The 22584-nt window shown below is 46.7% G+C and overlaps 1 protein-coding gene across 1 annotated transcript in view; it reads right to left on the bottom strand.

Annotated features, from left to right (window-relative positions):
* Positions 1 to 1618: 1618 nt before the first annotated feature.
* LOC147697137 (uncharacterized) overlaps positions 1619 to 22584 on the bottom strand; it is a 114529-nt gene continuing 93563 nt past the window's right edge. Inside the window, exons 7-8 of the mRNA XM_086933294.1 lie at positions 21094 to 21239; positions 1619 to 2133 (exon numbers count right to left, since the gene is read on the bottom strand). Coding sequence (XP_086789420.1) covers positions 2031 to 2133; positions 21094 to 21239 — 249 coding nt within the window. The 3' untranslated portion in view covers positions 1619 to 2030. The remainder of the gene's footprint in view (positions 2134 to 21093; positions 21240 to 22584) is intronic.

The following is a 22584-nucleotide window of genomic DNA, read 5'->3' as shown; positions in this document are numbered from 1 at the left end:
GAGTAGGATGGGTATGCCCAGATGTGGGTTCCGTGTTCCTCATGCCACTGGAGTCAAGCTATCCTGGCTGATGAGGGGTGAAACCCTGAAACCTGTCCTAAGATGCTTGTTTCCAGTACAAGGAGGACCTGGTCTGGCAGGTCGGCCTGGACTGTTCCCATTGGGCGCAGGGTCAAGACTGATTTGCATATGACTGGGTTCAAACTGGAATGGCATGGGGAGCAAAAAAACAATGGATTTAGGTCCGGATCTCTGTACTGGGGGGAATGTATGACATTGTTCTGCATTCCGTCCGTCAATTGTTCTTTTTGCATTTGTCACCCCTAGCGGGACGGGTATGCCCAGACGTGGGTCCCATGCTCTCCATGCCACTGGAGTCCAGCTATCATGGCTGATAAGGGGTGAAACTCTGAAACCGCTCCTAGGAGGCTTGATTCCAGTCCAGGGAGGACCTGGCCTGGCAGTTCGGGTTGACTGGTCCCATTGGGCGCAGGTTTAGGACTGATTTGCATATGGCTGGGTTTAAACTGGAATGGCATGGGGAGAAAAAAAACGGATTTAGGCCCAGATCTCTGTACGGGGGTGAACGTATGACATTGTTCTGCATTCTGTCCATCAATTGTTCTTTTTGCATAGAATGTATTTCTTAGCTGAAACATGCTTTTGACATTCCTTTCCATACACCAATATATCATTCTGGAAGTATGCTATTTTTCTAAAGTTTCCAAACAAAAAATGCCTCACAGTCTAAGACATTTCTGATGACCACACCAGGCCAAGGGGTATACGGCAAAATCCAAATACTCCTACAGGTGTGATAAATGGTGTAAGTGGCCTTGTGCGCTCCTCCAAGACAAACTGATGATATGCAGAGGAGAGACTAAACGTGGAGAACACAGTGGCATGGTTTAAAGTCCAAACATCTTGATTATAGGAAGGAAGGGGTTGGTGATCTACTCCTTGATTTAGGTCTCTCAAGTTCAGACACATCCTTAACTTGCCTAAGTTTTCAATTTATCCTGATTTCATTGAACAGAGTATCATGTTCTTCTTTGCCAAGGATATCAGTGGCAATGATACTTGAAGTACAAATTCCTCTTCAAAATGATTATCCTTGATGCCATTCCCCTTAACATCCCTTAGGTCTTTGTCATTCACACCATTAAGTTGTTGTATGTATTATAAAAGTTAGTTGATGATTTTAGTCACAAACCTCCCTGCCACTGAATAAAGGGGTTGTACAGTTCAATGATGCCACGGCTGTAGAGGGTTTTTCTTTTTTTTTCTCTGTCTTTCATTTTCCTATGGGCTTTTCTCAGCTAGGCTCTCCCCCCAACTCTGCTTCCCTTTCCACAGGGACATTCATCATTGTGGCTGAGTTGCCCTTTTGTAAATTTGTGGGTGTTATTCTAGTGTCACTATTCCCTAGGGGCTGAATCAGGCTGTTGCTGAGATTTTTCCTTTCAAGACCAAATAAGTGTTCTATTGAGCCACCAGTGCCCTCGACTTAGCGATAAATTATCTGAAAGAACACTGTATCATTAAAAACAAAATTGTGTTCTGCACCGATACAGCTAAAATGGTACCTATCTTCAAGAAGAATACCTTAACAAGCTCTAAAAGTGGAAACTTTGTTTATTGTGTGTCTACTAAATTATAAAAATGAATACTTTTATGTAATCTGGTGTTAACACATGCAGTACAAGTTTATTACATCAAAACCATGAAGTGTATTGTATCTGCCATGTGTTTTAGCAGTTAAATATTGGGAATCACACCCCAAAGAAAATGTGTTATTTAACCGTTAAGTACTGTTTTTTTTTTTAGAGGTCTAGAGGTTTACATGTAGCTACATTAAGAGAATATTCAAGGAATTCTTGCCAAAAGTCGGAGTTGTATTTATGTTTAAAAAGCCCCTGTAATATACGTTGTTTCTCTGTGTCTGTAATTTGCACTTGATCACATTGTTCCCTTTCACAGTCATTGGATGTGTGACAGCAGACGCCATTTTGTGCCAGTGCCCTGAGACATCATAACACCACGGTGTGAGACAGAGCTGGCCCAATTTCTTCAGTCAACTCTTCGGGGAGCGAAGACACTGTGGAGATGACGGTGTGCGTAACATTAAGCATCCTACAAAGAATCAAGACAGAGGGTTATTATTTGATTACCACATACAAATATTACTGTATCTTATGTTCATACTTGTGTACACATACATTTTATGGTTTGAACTCCTTGTCAAAGTTAAGCGCGTATTATAAAAGTACTCCAATTAAAATGGGTGTTTACTCTTATGAAATTAAAAAGGATATTTTGTAGTTTCAGTGACAGCATAAAAATCTTGGTGTCAAATTATGATGGGAGTGGCTTGTGAGGCCAAGATGGCTGACTATCTTTAATGGAGCTCCACATCACAACCCCTATTATACGGCAAATCGGCTACCATTGTCCCTTCTCATGGATATACCGAGCTCTGCAATTTGAGGAGCTACGGTGATGGTGTTTGTGGGATGTCGACGCTGTTGGTGATGTCGGTCGCGGGCTATGGCACAGATGACTCATGGCTGCCGATGCTAGGGCCTGATGCCGGGGCTGACAGCCACTGAACATAGGAGCCCAGACACTGAGCGGAGGGTCAGGGCACCCGGACACACTTCTCTCCCCTTTACTCTCAGTAGCGGGTGGCGGGGAATGAGGGTAGGGGGACGGCAGTGAGTCCCGGAACCAGGAAGCACCCAGGCTCCCCATAGCCAATCACAACGCTGCAATGCAGGTTTGTGATTGGTCTGGGCGTCGTGGATCGGCGCTCAGATCGGGACTGGGGGCCTGGGCATGTTCCCCACCAGGCTGTGTAATGCAGCCTAGTGGGGAACATGCAAAGTGTGAATGATTGTTTGACAGACCGGAGACGGCCGGCCAACCAGTCATGCACACTTGGAGTGTGTAAACCACTCCTCCCTCTGTGCCACCAGCTCCGCCCTAACCAAGCCCCGAACCTGCGAAAAATAAAATCATAATAACTATGTTATTATCATTTTATTTTCTCTTCTCAAAGAGCAGTGGGGCGATGCTCCTCCGCCTCAGCAGCACCTCATTACTGCAACCGGAGGAGCTGCATATGCTGCGCCGCTCCTGACAGTGCTTGGAGAGGTGAAGGCGCCGGACACTGTGCACCGGGCCCCTAGCTACATTGTGGACCTGCAAGCACTTAGCCCGCCTGCTTTTCTGACTGCTGCCTTAAACTGTATGGGCCCGCTGATATCGATGCAGAGCACCCTCCCTGCTGTAGGACACTGTGCCGCTGCAAGGCCTGTTAGCCGTTAAGAGTGGCTGTCTTGAATTTACTGCCCTGAAGGACATGTGGTGAGATGGTGGACCAACCCCTCCCCCCCTTCTCGAATTTTCTCTTTTGCCGGTGACTTTGGGGGAGATGCTGCACAACAGATGATTGGACACCCAAGCCAGTGCTTAAAACACAGAGACGCAACACCTGCTACATATGCTGATAGCCTCTGGATCTCACAGGGGGAGCTGGCTGACCTGCAGAGTTGCACTTGCCATATTACGCCGCCGCCTTACTGTGGACCGGACGTCAAAGAGTGTTAATTGTGGAGCGGGAGAACTGACTCTAGGACAGTCTCCTACTGGGGCTGCACATGCTGCACCGCACAAAGGGGAACTGCTGTGTGTGCAAGCGGGCCCTACCTACTACTTGCTGCCCATTGGACGCACTGCTACCATGGCCTGAGTCACACGTATTTGAAGCTCCTGTGCAACACCAGGGCCGGCTCTAGGGGGGTGCGATCATTGCCCCCATACCCATCATTAACTTCAGGTGGGGGCGCCGTGTTTGCAAGTATATTAAGGTTTTAAGAGCACCTGCTGCCGCGTTCTGGCCTCCAGCATTTTTCAGGAATCAATAAAAATGCCAAAATAACTTTGCTGATTAATGTTCTTCCTGGAGAAATATCAAGGTTTTGTCTAGTTGAAGTTTTGACTCATCAAAAGGTAACGCAGAGGTAATATGCCTGCTGCAAAGAATATGTACCATGCAGATCACAAAGTGTATATAATGTAAATAGGTCAGTAGGTTACTGCTTTTGTCAAAGAGATCCTTTTGTTTCTTGCAGTGTCTAAGTTACAATCCTAATATAGAACAGTGAGCTATTAACTGTCACCAAAGAGCTGCATGCAAACAGGAAGGTATAGATTAGAGCGTTATGATTTTTCCCCCAGTCCTTCATTATCCCAATGTTGCAAAAAGGGTTAATTTGGGTAGAAATCAGTTCTTATTATTAAAGAAAAACCTCAACCATGGTGTTACATTTTAAACTCTCAGCTGGGCTTCTCCAGACCAAGCACTCTTAAAATATACTGCCCACCAGTATGGATGACACTGATTTACATACTTATGATTGCTGGTCTCTGTATAGTGTGCGTGATGTAAAGTGCTCTGACACCCTACACTGGTATGAGTGGCGCTATAAAAATAATTGAATGCATCTGAGAGAGAGTGGTTATGGAGACTTGAAGGGGATTGTTAAAGGGTGGTGGTGAGGGAACCAGTGGTGGAGGTGGTCATTGGGGGGTGCCAACAAACTTTGTTGCACTGGAAGCTAGCAGCGCTGAAGCTGGCCCTATGCAACACCCATGCTTTCATCACCTAGAGCAGGTAATACAAGAAAGGCGGCACACACTATAGATGGCTGCAATGATGCGTGATCCTGTTCTAAAATCAGACTGATTATGAGACAGCTAGGTCCTTGAGTGAAGACGACTCTTCCACAACCTGGCCTTCCAGATCGGATCCTGTCTTGACACCCAAGTTGACTTCTCAAACGGCGGATGAGCTCCTCCTAGCCTCAATAGAGGTTTCCGGTCACTACATAATCACCATTCAGTGCTATGAGCTGCACCAAAATCCTCAACTGGAATGTGCATGTATGCAAACTCCCTCTCGCTGATATGTTGTTTACACTTACCTAAGCCGCCACTCTACACGTTCATGACTTTCTTTGCTTGAATTAGTTTGTTTTTCATATCCCGTGTCATTTTTATTAAGTAAAGATTTAACTCAAAACAAACATCCCTTCTCTTCGCTCTGTTTTTATCTTCACCTTCCATACATTTATGCTGTGTTCGAAACAAATCCGATATCCTGTGGATACTTAAGAGTGTGAAATTGAGTTACCACTCATTGACCAAGAAAAAACATTTTTGAAATAAGTCCCTTGTAGCACCCTATGTTTTGAACTCTACACATATAGCATTTTTACAAGATTCTCATTTAATAAGAACAAAGGTTGAGAAACTGCAACAGCGCTGGCGTGGACAGGTTTATTCCACAAACTACTTCACTTATGGACCCGGTGTCCTAGTGTGGGTCATAGCTGGCATCCCCTTCATGGAAGATGCTACTATTGTTGACCTGGAGGGTTCTTATGTTTTCATCAACGGCTGGTTGGATGGCTGCTGTGTCCTAATTGGTGGGATATGTCCCCAACCAGGCGGCATTTATGAACAAGATTTCCAGAGTGCTCTCGTTTTGGAGTGGGATCATCTGGCTAATAGGAGGGGACTTCAACAGTGTTTTAAGGATCGATTTGGATTTTTATCCCCGTTCTTTCTTGCACGGATGCCACGTCCAATACCCAGACACTGACCGACTGGCTTAGGCACTGGCAATTGGCCGACATATGGCACTTATGTGACACCACGGTTCTATTCATGCCAGCATGATCTTCATGCCGGTATAGACCGATTAGTTGGTACTCCTGAAATACTCGGATACATAACCCATATTGATTACTTGGGTCGCGCACACTCAGACCACAGACCCAGCACTTACAGTTGAATTGGGACTCAGGGCCTTGCCCCATCCCTAGATAGAGGCTACAACCGGCAGCACGGTAGGACCCCCCATTCTGCCCTTCCCTTAGTAACGTCATAACAAATTATTTTGACATAAATGCTGACTCAGCGACGTCCAGACTGATTGAATGGGACGCGTTTAAAGTGGCCATTAGAGAGCAATGCTTAGGTGAACACCTTGAACATGCAGTGACAGCTTGACAAGAATATATTACTCAGATTGAATGTGAACTGCTGAGCCATGAAACTAAGGCATTGCTGGATCCTACACACGGGGGTTGCCTTGTACGCAAGCAGTGAAAGCATACTGCGTTATTGGAGAAACTGCATTGTTTCAACTATGAAGATCACTCTGCAAAACACATGCTGAAGCTGATAAATCAGAGTTACTGCTGGCGTGCCATATCTGCCTAGAACAGCTGAGGCACCCCATAACAGAACTGCAGGCTGCCACTGGAGCCCTACTACATGCACAGTAAGACATATTAACACGCCACTACACTTCACTATACGAGTCAGTGACATCAGCATCTCTGGGAGGGGTTGGCTCGTTCCAGATGGATATGTCTTGAGTCACACCAGAGCAGACAGCAGACCTGGACAACCCCAATACGCTCTTTGAGATACAGGAGGCCATTCGTGTGCTTGTCACCGGCAAGACCCCTGGGCCAGACGGTCACCCAATTATATTTTACAAAGAATATGTCCCACGTTTAGCCTCCCACCTGCAGACATTATATAAAACCCTACTGACCTCTTGCATGCCTGCTATGCTCTACGAGGCACTGCTCATATCCCTCCCTAAGCCTGACAGAGACCCTACCGAACTAAGCTCATACAGACCATTGGCACTCCTCAATAAGGACTACAAGATATTAGCCAAGGTACTTGCGGACTGCCTGGCAAACTTAGTCCCAGTATTAATACACCCAGACCAGAACAGGTTTGTCCCGGCCCATAACACCTCACTCAGTTTACGGAGGTACTTTTGGATCCTGGAGTATGCTCCACATTCCTGCCCCCAGGCGGGCTGCCTGGAGCTGGATCTAAAGAAGGCTATCTAGTCCCTGGAATGGGCCTTTTTATTCGAGGTGCTGCCATGCTATGGCCAAGGGAATCGATATATTAGGATGGTTAAACTTCTTTATAACCTGCCACTTGCCAGAATGAAAACAGGTATCCTTATCTCTGACCCTATTCCAATCCATAGGGGCACTCGCCAGGGCTGCCCACTGTCTCCACTGCTCTGTTCCCTGACTATAGCCCCTCATGCGCACGGCCAGAATTGGGGGATACCACTGGGTGATGGGCTACACTTGATCTCACTGTACACAGACAACCTGCTCCTATCTCTTTGGGATATACATGTTATCCGGGCTGAAGTGGCCCTAACATTTGACCGGTTTGCTGAACTATTAAGTCTTGAGGATAATTGGGCTAAATCATGCCTTTCTCCACCTATCAGCACAACATCTGACCCTGCCTTTTGCCTCAATGGGGTTCGACTGGCCTGGCAACCTACCATGATTCGCTATCTGGGCATCTGCATCTCCCACACACCTGCTGACCTTTTCGACTGCAACCTTACACATGCAGTATCTTTGTTGCGGGCACAGATGGGTTTTCGTAAGTCACTGCCACTATCTGTGGTGGGACGCATCTTACCAAAATGGTGATGCTGCCTGTTCTGTTATACTACTTCACCAACCTCCCTCTTTATGTCACAAAGTCCTTATTCTGGTCTCTTGAGAAACTGACAAAGGAGTTAATCTGGCACAACACACATTGTAGGGTGGCACTGCAGAAGCTATACTTACCTATGGATAAGGGGGGACTGGCGGTTCCCAAATTTGAGCAATATTATTTGGCAACCCAGCTTCACTTCCAGATTTGCCGCACATTGAGATCTTTATTTCAGGCTGTCTACCTTTGGCCCTTATCATGGAGGTCTACGTTGCACCTCGGTGATCTTACTGAGTGACGTACACTGGATTATAATAACCTACAAGTGACGCTTTCACCCCAGATATTTGCCCTGACGAAGTTCATTCTATGAACGAAATGCGTTGGCTGATGTATGTTTCTATGTATATGGATTAGTTTAAATATAGATGGCATCTAGGAAGGAACTGATCAAGCTTCATTATTAACATCACAGTACCCAGGGAGTGCACCGCTCCATTGTTTTCACAGTTCTGTTTCCCGGCCTGGCGGGTTGCATCCTTCAACGGCGGGTGCAGGAGCTGATTGTGCACACTGCCCAACCAATTGATACTCAGATCAAATTTTGAGGAAAACACTGAGGCTAGTGCTGCATTTGGAGTCCGCCATTGGTTCTCTGTTTGTACCAGCTTTAGTAGGTGGTCTGATGGCTGGCGGGCCTCCAATCTACTGACAATGCCACTACCTCCCCAGCCTGGGACTTAACTAACATATTATACTTGTTTCACCCTTGTTTGAGGGTGGCGATGCCTGGCACCACTCTCCTGCAAGTAGCCTACCGTTGCTACAAACAGAGGCTTTTCTCAATAAGGCAACTCAGCCATATGCCCTGGCACTATCTTTGCTTGGCACATTGAAGGGAGGTCAGATCACCTCATTGACATAAATAGCCCCCTGGCACGAGATAGGACAATATACACTAAGTGATCTGTATTGCAAGGGTGCTCTCATCTCTCTTAAGTCTCTGATTGAGGAAGCCGGTCTACCTCCTTGTCAATTCCTTCTCTATAACTCTCTCATTAGGGTGCCGGGGCACCCGGTGAGGGGACATGTTACTGGAACACCAGATGCGCCTTACTATCCAATATCTCCACATAATGGGTACATGGAGGCACCTGATATGCTCACCCCACCACACCAACACTGGGAGACGGGCCTGGGCAGCCCATCCACAGATAAGGAGTGGAGTGCTATACTTGAGTGTCCTGTTCGGGTTCCACGCAATGACCGATTTCGCTTCATCCAGTATTACGTCCTTCATAGAGCTTACCTCACTCCTAACAATATAAACTGTTATTTGCATTGCACAGACGCCACCTGCCCCCGCTGGTGCCGGCCTGATGCAGATTTACTGCACATGCTGTGGGCATGTCCATCTCTTCGCCAGTACTAGCAGAGTGTTACTTCGCATTTGACAAATTGCGCAGGACACACTGCCCTGCATACGTGGGAGGTCTGTCTATGAGGCCTACACCACAGAGACAGAAAACACAAGGCCATCACCCGTTTTCTCGATTTAGGTCTCCTGCTAGACAAGTGCCTAATTACCCGTAAATGGAAACCATCATGCTGCCCAGGAGCAATCCAAGACCAAGTTGGCTCAAGTGCCTAGTATTGTCCTACACAGGAAAGACACAAAGGGATCCACCGGCAGCCAGGTGGGACACTATCCTGAGTGATTTCCAAACTGCACTGTTGCACATGGTTGAATCCCCCAGACGATCATTAGACACCATTGAAGACTGTGCATTAATTGGTAAATGTATTGTATGCTCCTCACTGCCCGTTCACCACCCTGCTCTTCTATTTATCCAAATTGATGCTGTATTGTAAAGAGACGCATGTTGGCTAACTAGGTGGGCGCAGCCCTGTTTCATGTTCATTTTTGTTCTTCACCCCTCTGATTAGAATTAACTAAATCTTCTTATTACTATTGGTTGGCCCATTCTTATCTAAATTTGTGAGTTATCGACCATGCAGCGTTTTTATAGTCCATATGCAACACATTCTACAGATGCTATTGGCTGATAATGTATACCACACTCTCTTCTGAATTTAACTGTATGTCACTCCAGCATGATAGAAATTGTGTTATTCTGATGTTGATAATAATGTATATGCTACATTCTCAAATGCTGAAAATATTCAATATACAGATTTAAACAAAAAATGGTTTAAATTATGATTAGAATAGAAGCATTTAACTATTATGTACAGTACAGAATGAGCAAGCATATACGTAACCAGAATATTATTTTAGAAGGCTTCCCATTTTGCTAGATAATATTTTTGTATAGTGTTTCATACTAGAGTTTTTACAGACTTTTTGCACTTTAAATAAGCAGTGTTAATATAATAGTATAATTCAATTTAATTGTATGTAGGAAGAAGAAACTCTTAGTAGACAACCAACAAAGACTTCAAAATATGCACCCAAGTTTCTGCCAAGAACTTGAAAGATAGAAACAGCTATCTCTTTACTATTTTCACAAAGCTTACTCTAAGGATGCTCGCTCATCTGAGCACTAATCAGTGAGGAGTGCTCCCACCAACACCCTTCTGAAAAGACAAATAAACAACCATGTTTGGACACTTCTAAAACAAAATCAGCCAGTAACCCAGCACCTGAAAGACCTCCACAGTCAGAAAATATGCCAATTCAAGCTCCTGACCCACGCCTACAAAGCCCTCCATGACAAGGACCCACTTACATGAACCACTGCCTGAATTCCCACCTACCTGCCAGGAACTTCCGCTCCATTCATCTCACCCTTGCCTAGTTACCATGCATTCACCGCTGCCGCTCCGGAGGACGCTCCTTCTCCCTCCTCGCCGCCAAGTCCTGGAACACTTATCACCTCACCCTTGCTGACCCACTTCAGGAAGGGACTCATGACCTGGCCCTTTGATAAGCAGCTCTTCACAAATATCATATTGTAGGAAAGTAGGATCTGCTTCTATGGTTACCCCCACTTTTTGCTTGATGTAAGGCTGTTTATGACTAATCTGACTGGGATGCTGCTAATCAGGACCCCAGTCTCTCTGCTTTTCCCCTTAATGGTTATGGTAAGTACCTAGGTACATCCCAAATTGGATACTGGGGTTTCCTTATCAGTCCCCTGTATACGGTACTAAGGTACCCAGGGCATAGATACAACAGAGGTCCCCCATAGGCTGACGCATATTTTAAGCCACCTATGGGAAACCGTTCAAGCTATCTCTACAGGACCACCATTGGAGCCTGTGTAAGCTGGTGCTAGCACCACGTACGAAAGAAATAGGTTTCCCTATATCTAAGGTCACTTCACTTAAAACCTATAAGTCACCCCTACAGCAGGCCTTTTCAATCCTGAAGGCAGTGTGCTTGTTTTTAAGTGTGAGGGTGGCCCTGCATGAGCAGGATACATACCCCTACAGTCTTCAGAGTCTATTCCCCTGGACTGTAAGTGAGACAGCCATATCACATATAGAGGGGCACCACATCATTATGCGATGACCATCTCGAAACTGGCTCTAAAGAACCCTGACGAGTTTGGTATCAAACATGTTGGAATCTTACCCCCACACTGTAACAGTGCGGGAGGTATGATTCAAAGCACTGTAAAGGCTCTCTGTTAGGCCCTCAGTGCTCCTGGTACCAGTCTTCTAGAACAGGACAGCATAACATGGCTGCTGACGACCAGAGACACGATTCCGCCATCCTGCTGCTGAGCCAAGCTTGAGCAGGGGAAGGCAGAACAATAGGCATCCTGTCACAGGGAAGTGTGACTACCTCCAAGACAGGGTGGGAGCGCTTGCCAGTGCCACATCGTCTACATGCGGGGTCCATTTGGTGCCCTCCATGCATAATCCAGCTCAAACCAGTTCAGGGAGCCATTGGCTTCCACTCTGGCGCTTAACTGGACAAAGGACAGGCGATTATCCTCCCACTTGTCCAGACCCTCCTTAGGGAGGGACCCCTGTATCATCCCAACCCTTTCCTTAGGGTATTTAAGGGCTTACTTGTGGGTGGATCCCTAGATTCGTTGTGGGACACAATACAATTCAGACACCACTTCAACTTTGACCCTCTGGGCACTCTGGACTTTGCTGGACTATGCTCTGGGCGTCAAGGCTGCAACTGGGAAGACTCCTGCTGCTCCTGATCTCTTTGTCCTGCTCATCTGCAGCTATGTCCGTGCCTTTGCTCCATAAAGGGACCCGTCCAGGGCTGGTGGACATCCAAGACACCTGAAGGAATCTCCCTTGAAGTGAAAGAGTCACTTCCATGCATCTGCAGGTACTGCAACTAAACTGACCGTTCTGCTGATCCTGGGCTCCTACGGACTCCGAAAGGCTCAGCAACACAGGTGGTGGTTCGCCATATCCCTCAAGGCCTGCCCTCTCCTCTCACCAAGTTTGAAGCCAGTATCTTTGGTCGGAGTGAATATATGAATGCATCCAATTACAACGCATGCTTTTACAATGCATTCTTTACATCGCAACTACCATTACATTGCATGATTTTACAACACATGCCATTACAACACATTTTTTAAAACTACAATTACAATGAATTCCATTACAATGCATAATACTTTTAGGGCAACAGTAGGGTAAGTGTTGGATTGTGTAGGGGTATGTCGCAGGGCCGAGGGTGCAGGGGAAGAGGACGGCTGAAGGACAGCTTACGAGGAAGAGAGCCAGGGTGATTTTACCTTCTGTTCCTTTAACTGGGAGACATCAGAGACCAATCTCACCCCCAGACGTGACGCAACACCGCCAACCCCAACAAACACAGGGGATTCCAGGAAGGAGGTGTGTCTCTTCACCGATGTGCGGAAGCTAGACGCGGAACACCGAGAGAAAAATACGCCAGCCGAAGACCGGAGAGAAGGTGTGTCAGGTGCCCCAGAAGAAGCCGAGACCCCGAAGCAGACGGAGGCACCGCGGGAAAGTAGAGACCACGGTTTACCCCGCCACGCTCCAGGCGGAGCGTGGTTAAGCCAGGTACGAAAGAGGTTCCTGGGCTGGGTAGGGAGGCCTTAAGCATTGGACGCGTAGGGCACACTGAGCCCTGGATACTGCACGACCCCCGACCCTTCACTCACACCCCTCTTGACTGTAGCACCGTCACTCGCTGGGAGGTGTCCCTTCACACATACCACCCCCCCCCACCTTTGGGCTCGTATCTGAACTTAGCACTGACCGCTTCCCTCTCCTTCATCCGAACCTTATATCAAAGGAGGAGGAAGACGAGAGGCAGAGAAGAGTGAGACGGTCCGAAGACTCCAAAGTGAAAGAGAAGAAAAAGAGGCCTCTACATACATCCTGGCATCAAGAAACAAAAACAATAGATGCTCTTTCCAAAATTTAATAAAGCCTTACATAATTCATCGACGTGTTGTGTCCTTCCTTGCAAACCTGTTAACACTGGTGGAGAATGTGGGCATGAGTCAGCCCATCTGTATACCAAAGATGGAGTCCCTAATTCAGCATCTGGTGAAGGGCCAAGAAAAATTGGAATGGGCAGTAGAACGTCAAATGACGTCAGCCCAGGTTGACCGCAATAACCTTAAGAATACGATGGCGGCCCAAATAGAAGGTATGCAAAAACTGTTTACCGAGGGTCATCTGGCAATCCCACCTCTTGGTGCCACGCCTCACCCTTCCGGAATATTACTACAAAAATACAAACCCAGTTGATTCCTCATAAATTTCGAGAGAGTGGGGAGGGCATGTGGGTGGCCCATAGTTAGGTGGCTGTATTTTCTAGTGCCCTTATTAACAGGCGAGGCGCAGGCCGCCTATCAGGTTGCTAACGCAGGAGGATACACCCCATACCAGGATATCAAGAACATAATCCTGGATCACCTAGGCCTCAACGCAGAAACCTATAGGGTGCGTTTTTGAAAGGAAAGAGGGACCCCTGGGGAAAACCCTAAAACACTCTTCTTTCGTCTGAAAATGGCTGCCGATAAATGGCTAACCCCTGCAACAAGTACTAAGGAGGAACTTATGAATAAGATCTATCTAGAAGAATATTTAGAAGCCCTCCCTTATACCCAGAGGTAGCTGAGACAACATACACACCTCACAGTAGAGCAGGTTATTGATATGGCCGTCACCTACTCCCGAGCACAACCTTAAACTCCAATGTGGGAGCTAGAAAAACCAAATCGACATGGCTCCGGAGATATGATAAAAGACTGAAAAGCCCTCCAGATGTGATGAAACCTAAAGCATCGAAACCTGAACCGCCTAGCTTTAAGGGATCACAATGTTATGACTGTGGAGAGTGGGACACATCGCTCGCCTGTGTCCCCGGAAAAAAACGACTGAAGAACCAATAGAAGTGGGATATACACAAGAGCATTATGTATCCAGCATAAATGGGGAGCTCCTTTCATGGGAGTGCCAGGGTGAATGGGAGACCAGTGAAAGCCCTCCTAGATTCAGGATGCAGACAGTCAGTGGTCCAGGGGTGCCTAGTACAATCAAATCAGATCATAAGGAACACTAACGTTCACATTAGATGTGAACATAGGGACGTTAGGTCCTATCCCCTAGCGATCATATCCCTAACACCTGAAAAGGGAGCAAACTGTACAGTGAGGGTTAGGGTAATGGAAAACCTCCCTGAAAAAATAATAATAGGGACAGATAACCCTGAGTTTCTAAAGCTCTTTATGAAGGTAGTGAGGGAACAGGGCGAAAAGGCTGGATTAGGGAAGGCCCCAGAAAACAGCTTGTCAGCCCTAACCACTCCTGAGCCCTTGTTACAAGATAGAAGCTTCAGGTTAGCCCAAGCAAACAATGCCACTTTGTTTAATGCATGGGAACAGGCCCATGCACCCCTGGATAATGATACCCATGTCTATCCCAAGTTCCTTATACGAGAGCGATTGTTATATAGACAAGGCTCATCTAATGACCCTCCGCAACTCCTGTTACCATAGTCCTTTCGAGAACAACTGTTGTTTTTTTCTGACTCACACCTTACTGCCGGACATATTTGGGCAGGAAAAACCACACAGAACATTCTCAGACATTTCTATTGGCCAGGAATATATAGAGACGATAAGGGATATTGTCAGTCCTGTGAGATATGTCAGAGAAGAAACACACATAGACCCCCAGCCGTCCCCCTACAACCTTTGCCCATCATAGGTACTCCCTTTGAGAGGGTTGGGATGGACTTGATTGGCCTCTTGCTCCAAACCCAGAAGGGACGCTCCTATGTTTTAGTGATAGTAGACTATGCCACCCGTTATCCCAAAGCTTTTCCTCTTAGGGTGCCCACTAGCCGTGCCATCGCCGAGAAGTTCCTGGAACTTTTTTCAAGGGTGGAGTTTCCTAAAGAGATCTTAACTGATCAAGGAACCCCGTTTGTCTCCCGAATTATGAAAGAGGTTTGCCATTTACTGGATTTGCGACACATTAAAACCTCGGTGTACCACCCACAAACTGACGGGCTGGTTGAATGGTACAACGGCACTTTGAAAACCACCCTAAAGAAAATGTTGTCTGCCAATGAGAAAGATTGGGACTGAATGCTACCTTTGGCCCTATATGTCATCAGGAGACAGGTACAAAGCTCCTTAGGCTGCTCATCCTTCGAGCTGCTTTATGGACGGCAACCCAGAAACCTTCTATAGATAACAAAGGACGCCTGGGAAAAAGAAGAGATGCAAGAAACCAGGGACATGTTGGAGTACACTCGACAACTGAAAGCCAAAATAGGAAAACTTTGCGATCTGGCATATACAACCTGGAAGAAAAACAAAAACGACACAAAACCACCAAAGACAAGGGGAAGAGATGGAGAACTTTGTCCCTCGGTGATTGGGCCTTGGTGTTATTGCCTTCATCTACAAAAAAATTACAAGCAGAATGGAGGGGACAGTACAAGGTAATCAAAGTGATAGGAAACACCACCTATAGGTTACAGATGACGCCTAGGCGAACTCAAACCTTTCATATAAGCCTGCTTAAGAAATGGATAGGTCCTCCACCCTCCTCTACTCACCTTGCCATACCAAACCAAGGAGAGAACAATACCACCCTCAACCAATTCGACATTAACGGAGAACTTAGACCTGAGGAAACAGAATCCCTCCAAAGAGCCATCTGCCCATTCGCTGCCATCCTCTCAGACAAACCGGGAAGACCCTACTTGGCAGAACATCGAATCGACACCCCATTAGGGCGGGTGATAAAACAAAGGCCATATCGGATCCCGGCAGCCAGAAGAAAGGCTACACAAAAAGAGGTGCAAGATATGTTACGGTTAGAAGTTATCCAACCATCGAGAAGCGAATGGTCTTCCCCCATCGTGATGGTCCCTAAGCCCGATGGCAGTACCCTTTTTAGTATGGACTTTCATAAGCTTAACGAAATGTCATTGTTTGATGTGTACCCCATTCCACGCATCGACGCGTTGATTGAGAAGTTGGGTGACACCAATTACATCACTACGTTGGATTTGACAAAATGATACTGGCAAGTGCCATTACACGAAGAAGACCGAAAGAAGACAGCCTTCTCCACCCCGGACGGTCTCTATGAATTTACAGTGCTCCCGTTTGGACTACACAGCGCCCCAGCGACATTTCAGAGGCTGATGAATACCGTATTGAGAGATTACTATGACTTTTCATCAGCCTACCGCAATGACGTTGTGGTATTCAGCTCCGACTAGAACACCCACCTCCAAATTCTACAGAAGATCCTGAAGGCCCTACAAAACGCGGGACTGCATGTGAACGCAAAGAAATCTCGAGTTGGGTGCAGAAAGGTGAAATACCTGGGCTACGTCCTTGGTGATGGTCTCATAGCCCCTCAGGCGGAAAAAGTTAGAGCCATTACTGAGACACCATTCCCTACCACCAAACCAGAACTGAGAGCCATCCTGGGTCTAATCGGATATTATAGGAGGTTTATTCCCCAGTTTGCAGAAATAGCAGACCCTTTGATGGACGTACTTCGGAAAGAAGTGAAAACCCGAGTTCTGTCCCATCCACTGAGCCCTGGATATGGCACGACCCCCTACCCTTCACTCACACCCCTCTTGACTGTAGCACCGTCACTCGCTGGGAGGTGTCCCTTCACACATACCCCCCCCTTTGGGATCGTATCTGAACTTAGCACTGACCATTTCTCTCTCCTGCATCCGAGCCTTATATCAAAGGAGTAGGAAGACGAGAGGCAGAGAAGAGTGAGACGGTCCGAAGACTCCAAAGTGAAAGAGAAGAAAAAGAGGCCTGTACATACATCCTGGCATCAAGAAACAAAAAAAATAGACGCTCTTTCTAAAATGTAATAAAGCCTTACATAATTCAACGACGTGTTGTGTCCTTCCCTCCAAACCCGTTAACAGGGTAAAAATTACTATTCCCACTTCAGTGAGTGCAATTATAGAGTAAGTGTTGGAAAGTTTACGGGTGAAAATTACTAAGTGTTGGGTAGTGTAGGGGAAAAAATTACTATTCCCACTCCAGTGAGTGCAACCGTAGGGAAAGTGTTGGACAGTGTAGGGCTAAAAATTACCACTCCCATGTACCCCAAAACCCATACCCACCCTGATACTAAAAAAATCTCCATTAATTACCTTATAATGCGTTTTAATGGCATGCGTTGAAATGGTATGTGTTGTAATAGCATGCGTTGTAATGACATGCATTGTAATGGCATGCGATGTAAAGGCAGTTGCGTTGTAACAGTTCCATTGTAAAGGTAGGTTGTTGTAATGACTGCGTTGTAATGGATGCTTCCCGTCGGAGCCGCAGGAACCGAACCGCTGTGCACTGCATCGACCTGCAGTTGCAAAGGCTTGTTGGATTCCTTCCACCAAGATCTTTGGGCTCCAAGAAGCCCCAATCTCCAGTGATTAGAATCTTCGACCACACAGCATTGCTTGCACCGTGGGCCTGCTTCTTTGGTAGCTGCTCGAGGTCCTCTTGTGACTCCAGTGCCTCCGGCCTGTGGGTCCTGTCGAGGGTCACATTTGCATTCTTTTAGGATCCCCTGATTGCTCAGGGCCTGCCCTGACTTCCCTGAATGTGGCGAGTCTCCTGAACCTTGCTGGTCCCGAAATTGCACCTTCTTCTACTCTTTTGTTGGTTGCAGTTGCCAAGGCTTGTTGGTGCTCCTGCCGGACATCGACCCCCTCAATTCTCAGCATCCGATGTGGGACAGCACATGTACGGCTCATGGTCTTCCACAGCGTCGCCTCCTCCACAAAGCTGCAGATTCAATGTCACTGTCAACTCTCCTGCAACATCCATTGGTGGGCATTTGTCTTCCATGCCTCCTGGTCACTCCTGAGTGGCATAGGCACTGTCTCCTCTGCTTGCAGGTTCTTCACATCTTGAATCTATCTTTGGGTTCCACCAGACAATTTTACCTTCTCAAGCAGTGGCATCTTTCTGAAGTCTCCCATTGAGTTAGACAATGGTTTCCGACACCACCTCACACTTATGCAGCCGGCTTCACTGGTACATGTATCCTGGTTCCTAAGATATTCACGGGCGGGGTGACTCTCCAACCTCTGGTTTTCCACTGGGTTTCTTCAGTGTCCACCTGGAAGGGTCCTCTTTCTTTAAAATTGCAACCGCAACTTATACATTGTTTTGTAAGGAGAACGCAGTCGTGTTCCTACACCGCACACGACCTACGTAGGGCTTTTTGAAACTCACCTTGACTTGATCCCTTGGTTTCCCGGCACTTCTACGTCCTCGGACTATTGTCATGACTTGAGTCGTGGTTCGCATACCACTATTTTAGTATATGTTTGGTCTCCTCTGGGGACCACTGTGTATTCTGTGCTACTTACCTGTTTCTATTGAAAAGTATTCTGTGCATTGTGTATATCTCCAGCTAGGAGATATCTGTATGTGTTAGTGAGTGTCTTATAAAACAAGTACTGGCGTTGCCAATAGGTCTCGCAGTAGGAAAGTTTGAGCTATTACAATTGCAAATAACAATGCCTTTTATTTTTGTTTTCATTTTAAAAACATAAAGGGCTTTGTCATTTACAAAAGCAATAGCTCCAACTTTCCTACTGCGACACCTATTGTGCACTATACAGTGTGGGTGAAAGTGGCACTGCGTGGGTGTGAGTGGCGTTGCGTGGGTGATAGTGGGCTTGCGTGGGTGTGAGTGGTGTTGCGTGTCTGAAAGTGGTGCTGTGTGGGTGAAAGTGGCACTGCGTGGGTGTGAGTGGCTTTGCGTGAGTGAGTGAGTGAGTGGCGTTGCATGGGTGAGTGGAGTTGCATGTGTGAGTGGTGTTGCGTGGGTGAGTGGCGTTGCATGTGTGAGTGGCGTTGCGTGGATGAGTGGCGTTGCGTGGATGAGTGGCGTTGCGTGGATGAGTGGCGTTGCGTGGGTGAGTGGCGTTCCATGTGTGAGTGGCGTTGCATGTGTGAGTGGCGTTGCATGTGTGAGTGGCGTTGCATGTGTGAGTGGCGTTGCATGGATGAGTGGGGTTGCGTGGGTGAGTTGCGTTGCATGTGTGAGTGGCGTTGCGTGGATGAGTGGCGTTGCGTGGAGAGTGGCGTTGCATGTGTGAGTGGTGTTGCGTGGGTGAGTGGCGTTGCGTGGGTGAGTGGCATTGCATGTGTGAGTGGCGTTACATGGATTAGTGGCGTTGCGTGGATGAGTGGGGTTGCGTGGATGAGTGGGGTTGCGTGGATGAGTGGCGTTGCGTGGATGAGTGGCTTTGCATGTGTGAGTGGTGTTGCGTGGGTGAGTGGCGTTGCATGTGTGAGTGGCGTTGCGTGGATGAGTGGCGTTGCGTGGATGAGTGGCGTTGCGTGGATGAGTGGGGTTGCGTGGATGAGTGGGGTTGCGTGGATGAGTGGCGTTGCGTGGATGAGTGGCGTTGCGTGGATGAGTGGGGTTGAGTGGATGAGTTGCTTTGCGTGGATGAGTTGCGTTGCGTGTGTGAGTGGTGTTGCTTGGGTGAGTGGCGTTGCTTGGGTGAGTGTGGTGTTGCGTGGGTGATAGTGGGCTTGCGTGGGTTTGAGTGGCGTTGCGTGTCTGAAAGTGGTGCTGTAAGGGGTGAAAGTGGCACAGAGCCTTTGATGTGGCCTGGCGCAGGAGAAGTGCTGCTGCTGGGAACAGATGGCCTGGCCGTGAAGCAGGGGGCGGGGCAGCGCTGGGGAAGCCTGTGGGAGGGTGATTGATGCCTTTGATGTGGCGATATTAAACACCCCCCCCCATGACGAAGTTAAACAGTGGAAATTCATTGGGAGAGCAGACTAAAAGTCACGTTTAAGGCTGTGATTCGGATTTTACTAGCACCCTACATTTGATCGTCCTCATTTTTAAGTAGTTGCGTAGTTTGATCTTTTTTAATTCTGTGCATTATGGCCTGATTTTAATTTCCTTTTCATGAAGCTGCTTTCTTCAGCGGCCACCATCCGTTCGAGTGATTAAGTGCTCAGAGCTGGGGAGGGGCCTATGCTGCTGCGGTCAGAATTGCAGGCACTTTTCAGCAGTCCATGGTTCAATAACCGATACCTCCTCTACAGTGCGGCGTGAGTCTTCCTCAGACTGTTTGCCATGGCTCATTCCGGTGTCCAGGAAAAGCATCCTTCATGGTCACTGGCGGCGCTAGTGCTCTCTCCGCTGCACTTAGTAATTTTCAAGGCGCTGGAGAAAAGTCAGGGGGCCGACAGAAGGTTTGTTGTCAACTGTGGCCCAGGGAAAAGAATAGCGGTTTCTAGACATGGGAGATCACTTGGGTCAGGACGACAATGCAGGCGGTGGAAGGCACCGCGCAAAATTGCATGTCTGAAAAGGGTGGCGTCTTGTACACGGCCAGCTGTGGGTCTTGGGGGGTTGTTTCCTCACTTAGTAATTTTCAAGGCGCTAGAGAAAAGTCAGGGGGCCGACACAAGGTTTGTTGTCAACTGTGGCCCAGGGAAAAGAATAGCGGTTTCTAGACATGGGAGTTCACTTGGGTCAGGACGACAATGCAGGCGGTGGAAGGCACCGTGCAAAATTGCATGTCTGAAAAGGGTGGCGTCTTGTACACGGCCAGCTGTGGGTCTTGGGGGGTTGTTTCCTCTCACTGCATGCAAGGCAAGGGAAACTGAGAGTACGGCCGGCCTGCGGCTGGCCATGAATAATTAGGGGAGGAGAAGCCCTAGGGGAGGAGAAGCCCTTTTATGTGCTGGGCTGTATAGAGTGCAGGCATGGTGAAAGGAGATGCGTGGAGGATGGGGGCGGGCTTGGGAAACTGAAGGGGCGGGCTTGGTAATTAGGGGAGGAGAAGCCCTTTGATGTGCTGGGCTGCCCCTGAATGCGCGTGCTTGTTCACGTGAACTTCATGAAAACCGCGGGGCTGAAAGCCCTTAGTTTGACGATGTTTTCGCCACTTGAATTCTCGCTCCGCTCGATGCGCTTGCGCACATCGATAGGTCGCGAGACCTAAACATATGCATGCTTAAAAGTTCACCCAGGCTTTGATATAGGAAAATAAGTTATTCAACAAGAGAAAATTAGCCATCTTACCAGTCAAGGCAATACCCAGACAAAATAGGTTCCTGATTAGATCCTTCATCTGCCACCAGTGCTGTTTTTATAGACTTAAAATTGATCTCAATATCTCTCTTTAGTATGTCCAGTGGTAAACATCCATTGAAATAATTGAGGAATTTCTGAAAGGGAAACAAAAAAACAATAAGGTTGAAACTTAATTCTCTCCAAATATATACAGTTCTTCTATAGTAAATGTGGGTATAGAACCCGTATTTATTTAGAAGCTATTGTATTTGACAGATGTATCTATTTGCTTTTTTTGTCCTGTACTAATAAAAAAATAAACAACTTTGCATCTATAAATTACAAATGAATAAATTCATTTATTTAATGATTCCAAGATCGAGTGCATTATGTATGGATTTCCTAAGCAATAATACCAAGGATTATTAAAGGTAAATGCATTGTGACCTTGTTGAACCACATCCCATACTCCTCCAAAAAAGGACAAAACACTGTCATGAAGAACAGGAACTAGACTTCACATCATGGAGGTTCAACAGTTTGTCCTCAATGTGATTTGCGGCCCCCTAGTGGATCCAGTCAATTTTTGGTGTGACAAGATTGTATAAGGCAAAAGGCAGGCTATGTTTTTTGACAATTTGCTGCTTATTCTTAAAACATGGGATTGGTGTTTACTATTCTTTTTTATGACTGCAAAGTGAGAGGAGTTTTTAAAGTGAAATGGGTGTCAATCTTGTTGAGTTACACGCAATGTAAAAGGAAATGCTGTGGGATGTCATTTATTGTAACAGGCGACAAAACTGAATTACCTGTAAATAACTAAACACATATTTCAAAATATATCAGCAGTTAGGAAATTAAAAATGAAGCACATTTCTTTGTAATTGTGAAGTGTGATTAAAAAACAAAGATTATAATTGGATCAAAACAAATCAAGACCATTTACTTGGTTATGCACAAATGATAAATATTCACTGAAACACGATTTCCACACATTATCATTTGCCTGCTATATACTTTTAGCAGTAAAACTGTATGTGCAAATTTAGTGGCCATTTCAATGGATTATGTGCAGTCTGTGAATGACAGTATGCCCCCGCACAATGCTTTAGTGACATTTTTGCAAAAGTGTGCTTCAAAATGCACCACCAGAAACTTACTATACACTTACTACTCCCCTGCTGAATACATGTGTTATATTTTATGTGAAGTTAGGACTTTTCACAATCCGTATGACCTCCTTGATGTAACACGAATGTCAGTACCCCCACTCTGCAAACTGTTCCACACCGCTGGTGCAAAGTTGTGGAACTGTGTCCTGTTTAGAAATAAACCCTTCCAAGTATTCCCAAGCAAGATATAAGAATCCACAGAGGCATGTAGATGAATTAAATGTAAGAATTTAATTCTTGAATAGGAGTTGAAGCACAGCACATCAGTTCAGGATACAGATACAGATCTTATAATACAGTTGGTCTGGAATCTGGAACCCAGCATGCA

This window comes from Lissotriton vulgaris, chromosome 8 (genome assembly GCF_964263255.1).
Source record: "Lissotriton vulgaris chromosome 8, aLisVul1.2, whole genome shotgun sequence".
In the NCBI taxonomy this organism is placed as follows: Eukaryota; Metazoa; Chordata; class Amphibia; order Caudata; family Salamandridae; genus Lissotriton; species Lissotriton vulgaris.
Note: the sequence above shows the minus strand (reverse complement) of the source record. Positions and strands in the feature narration are given on the sequence as shown.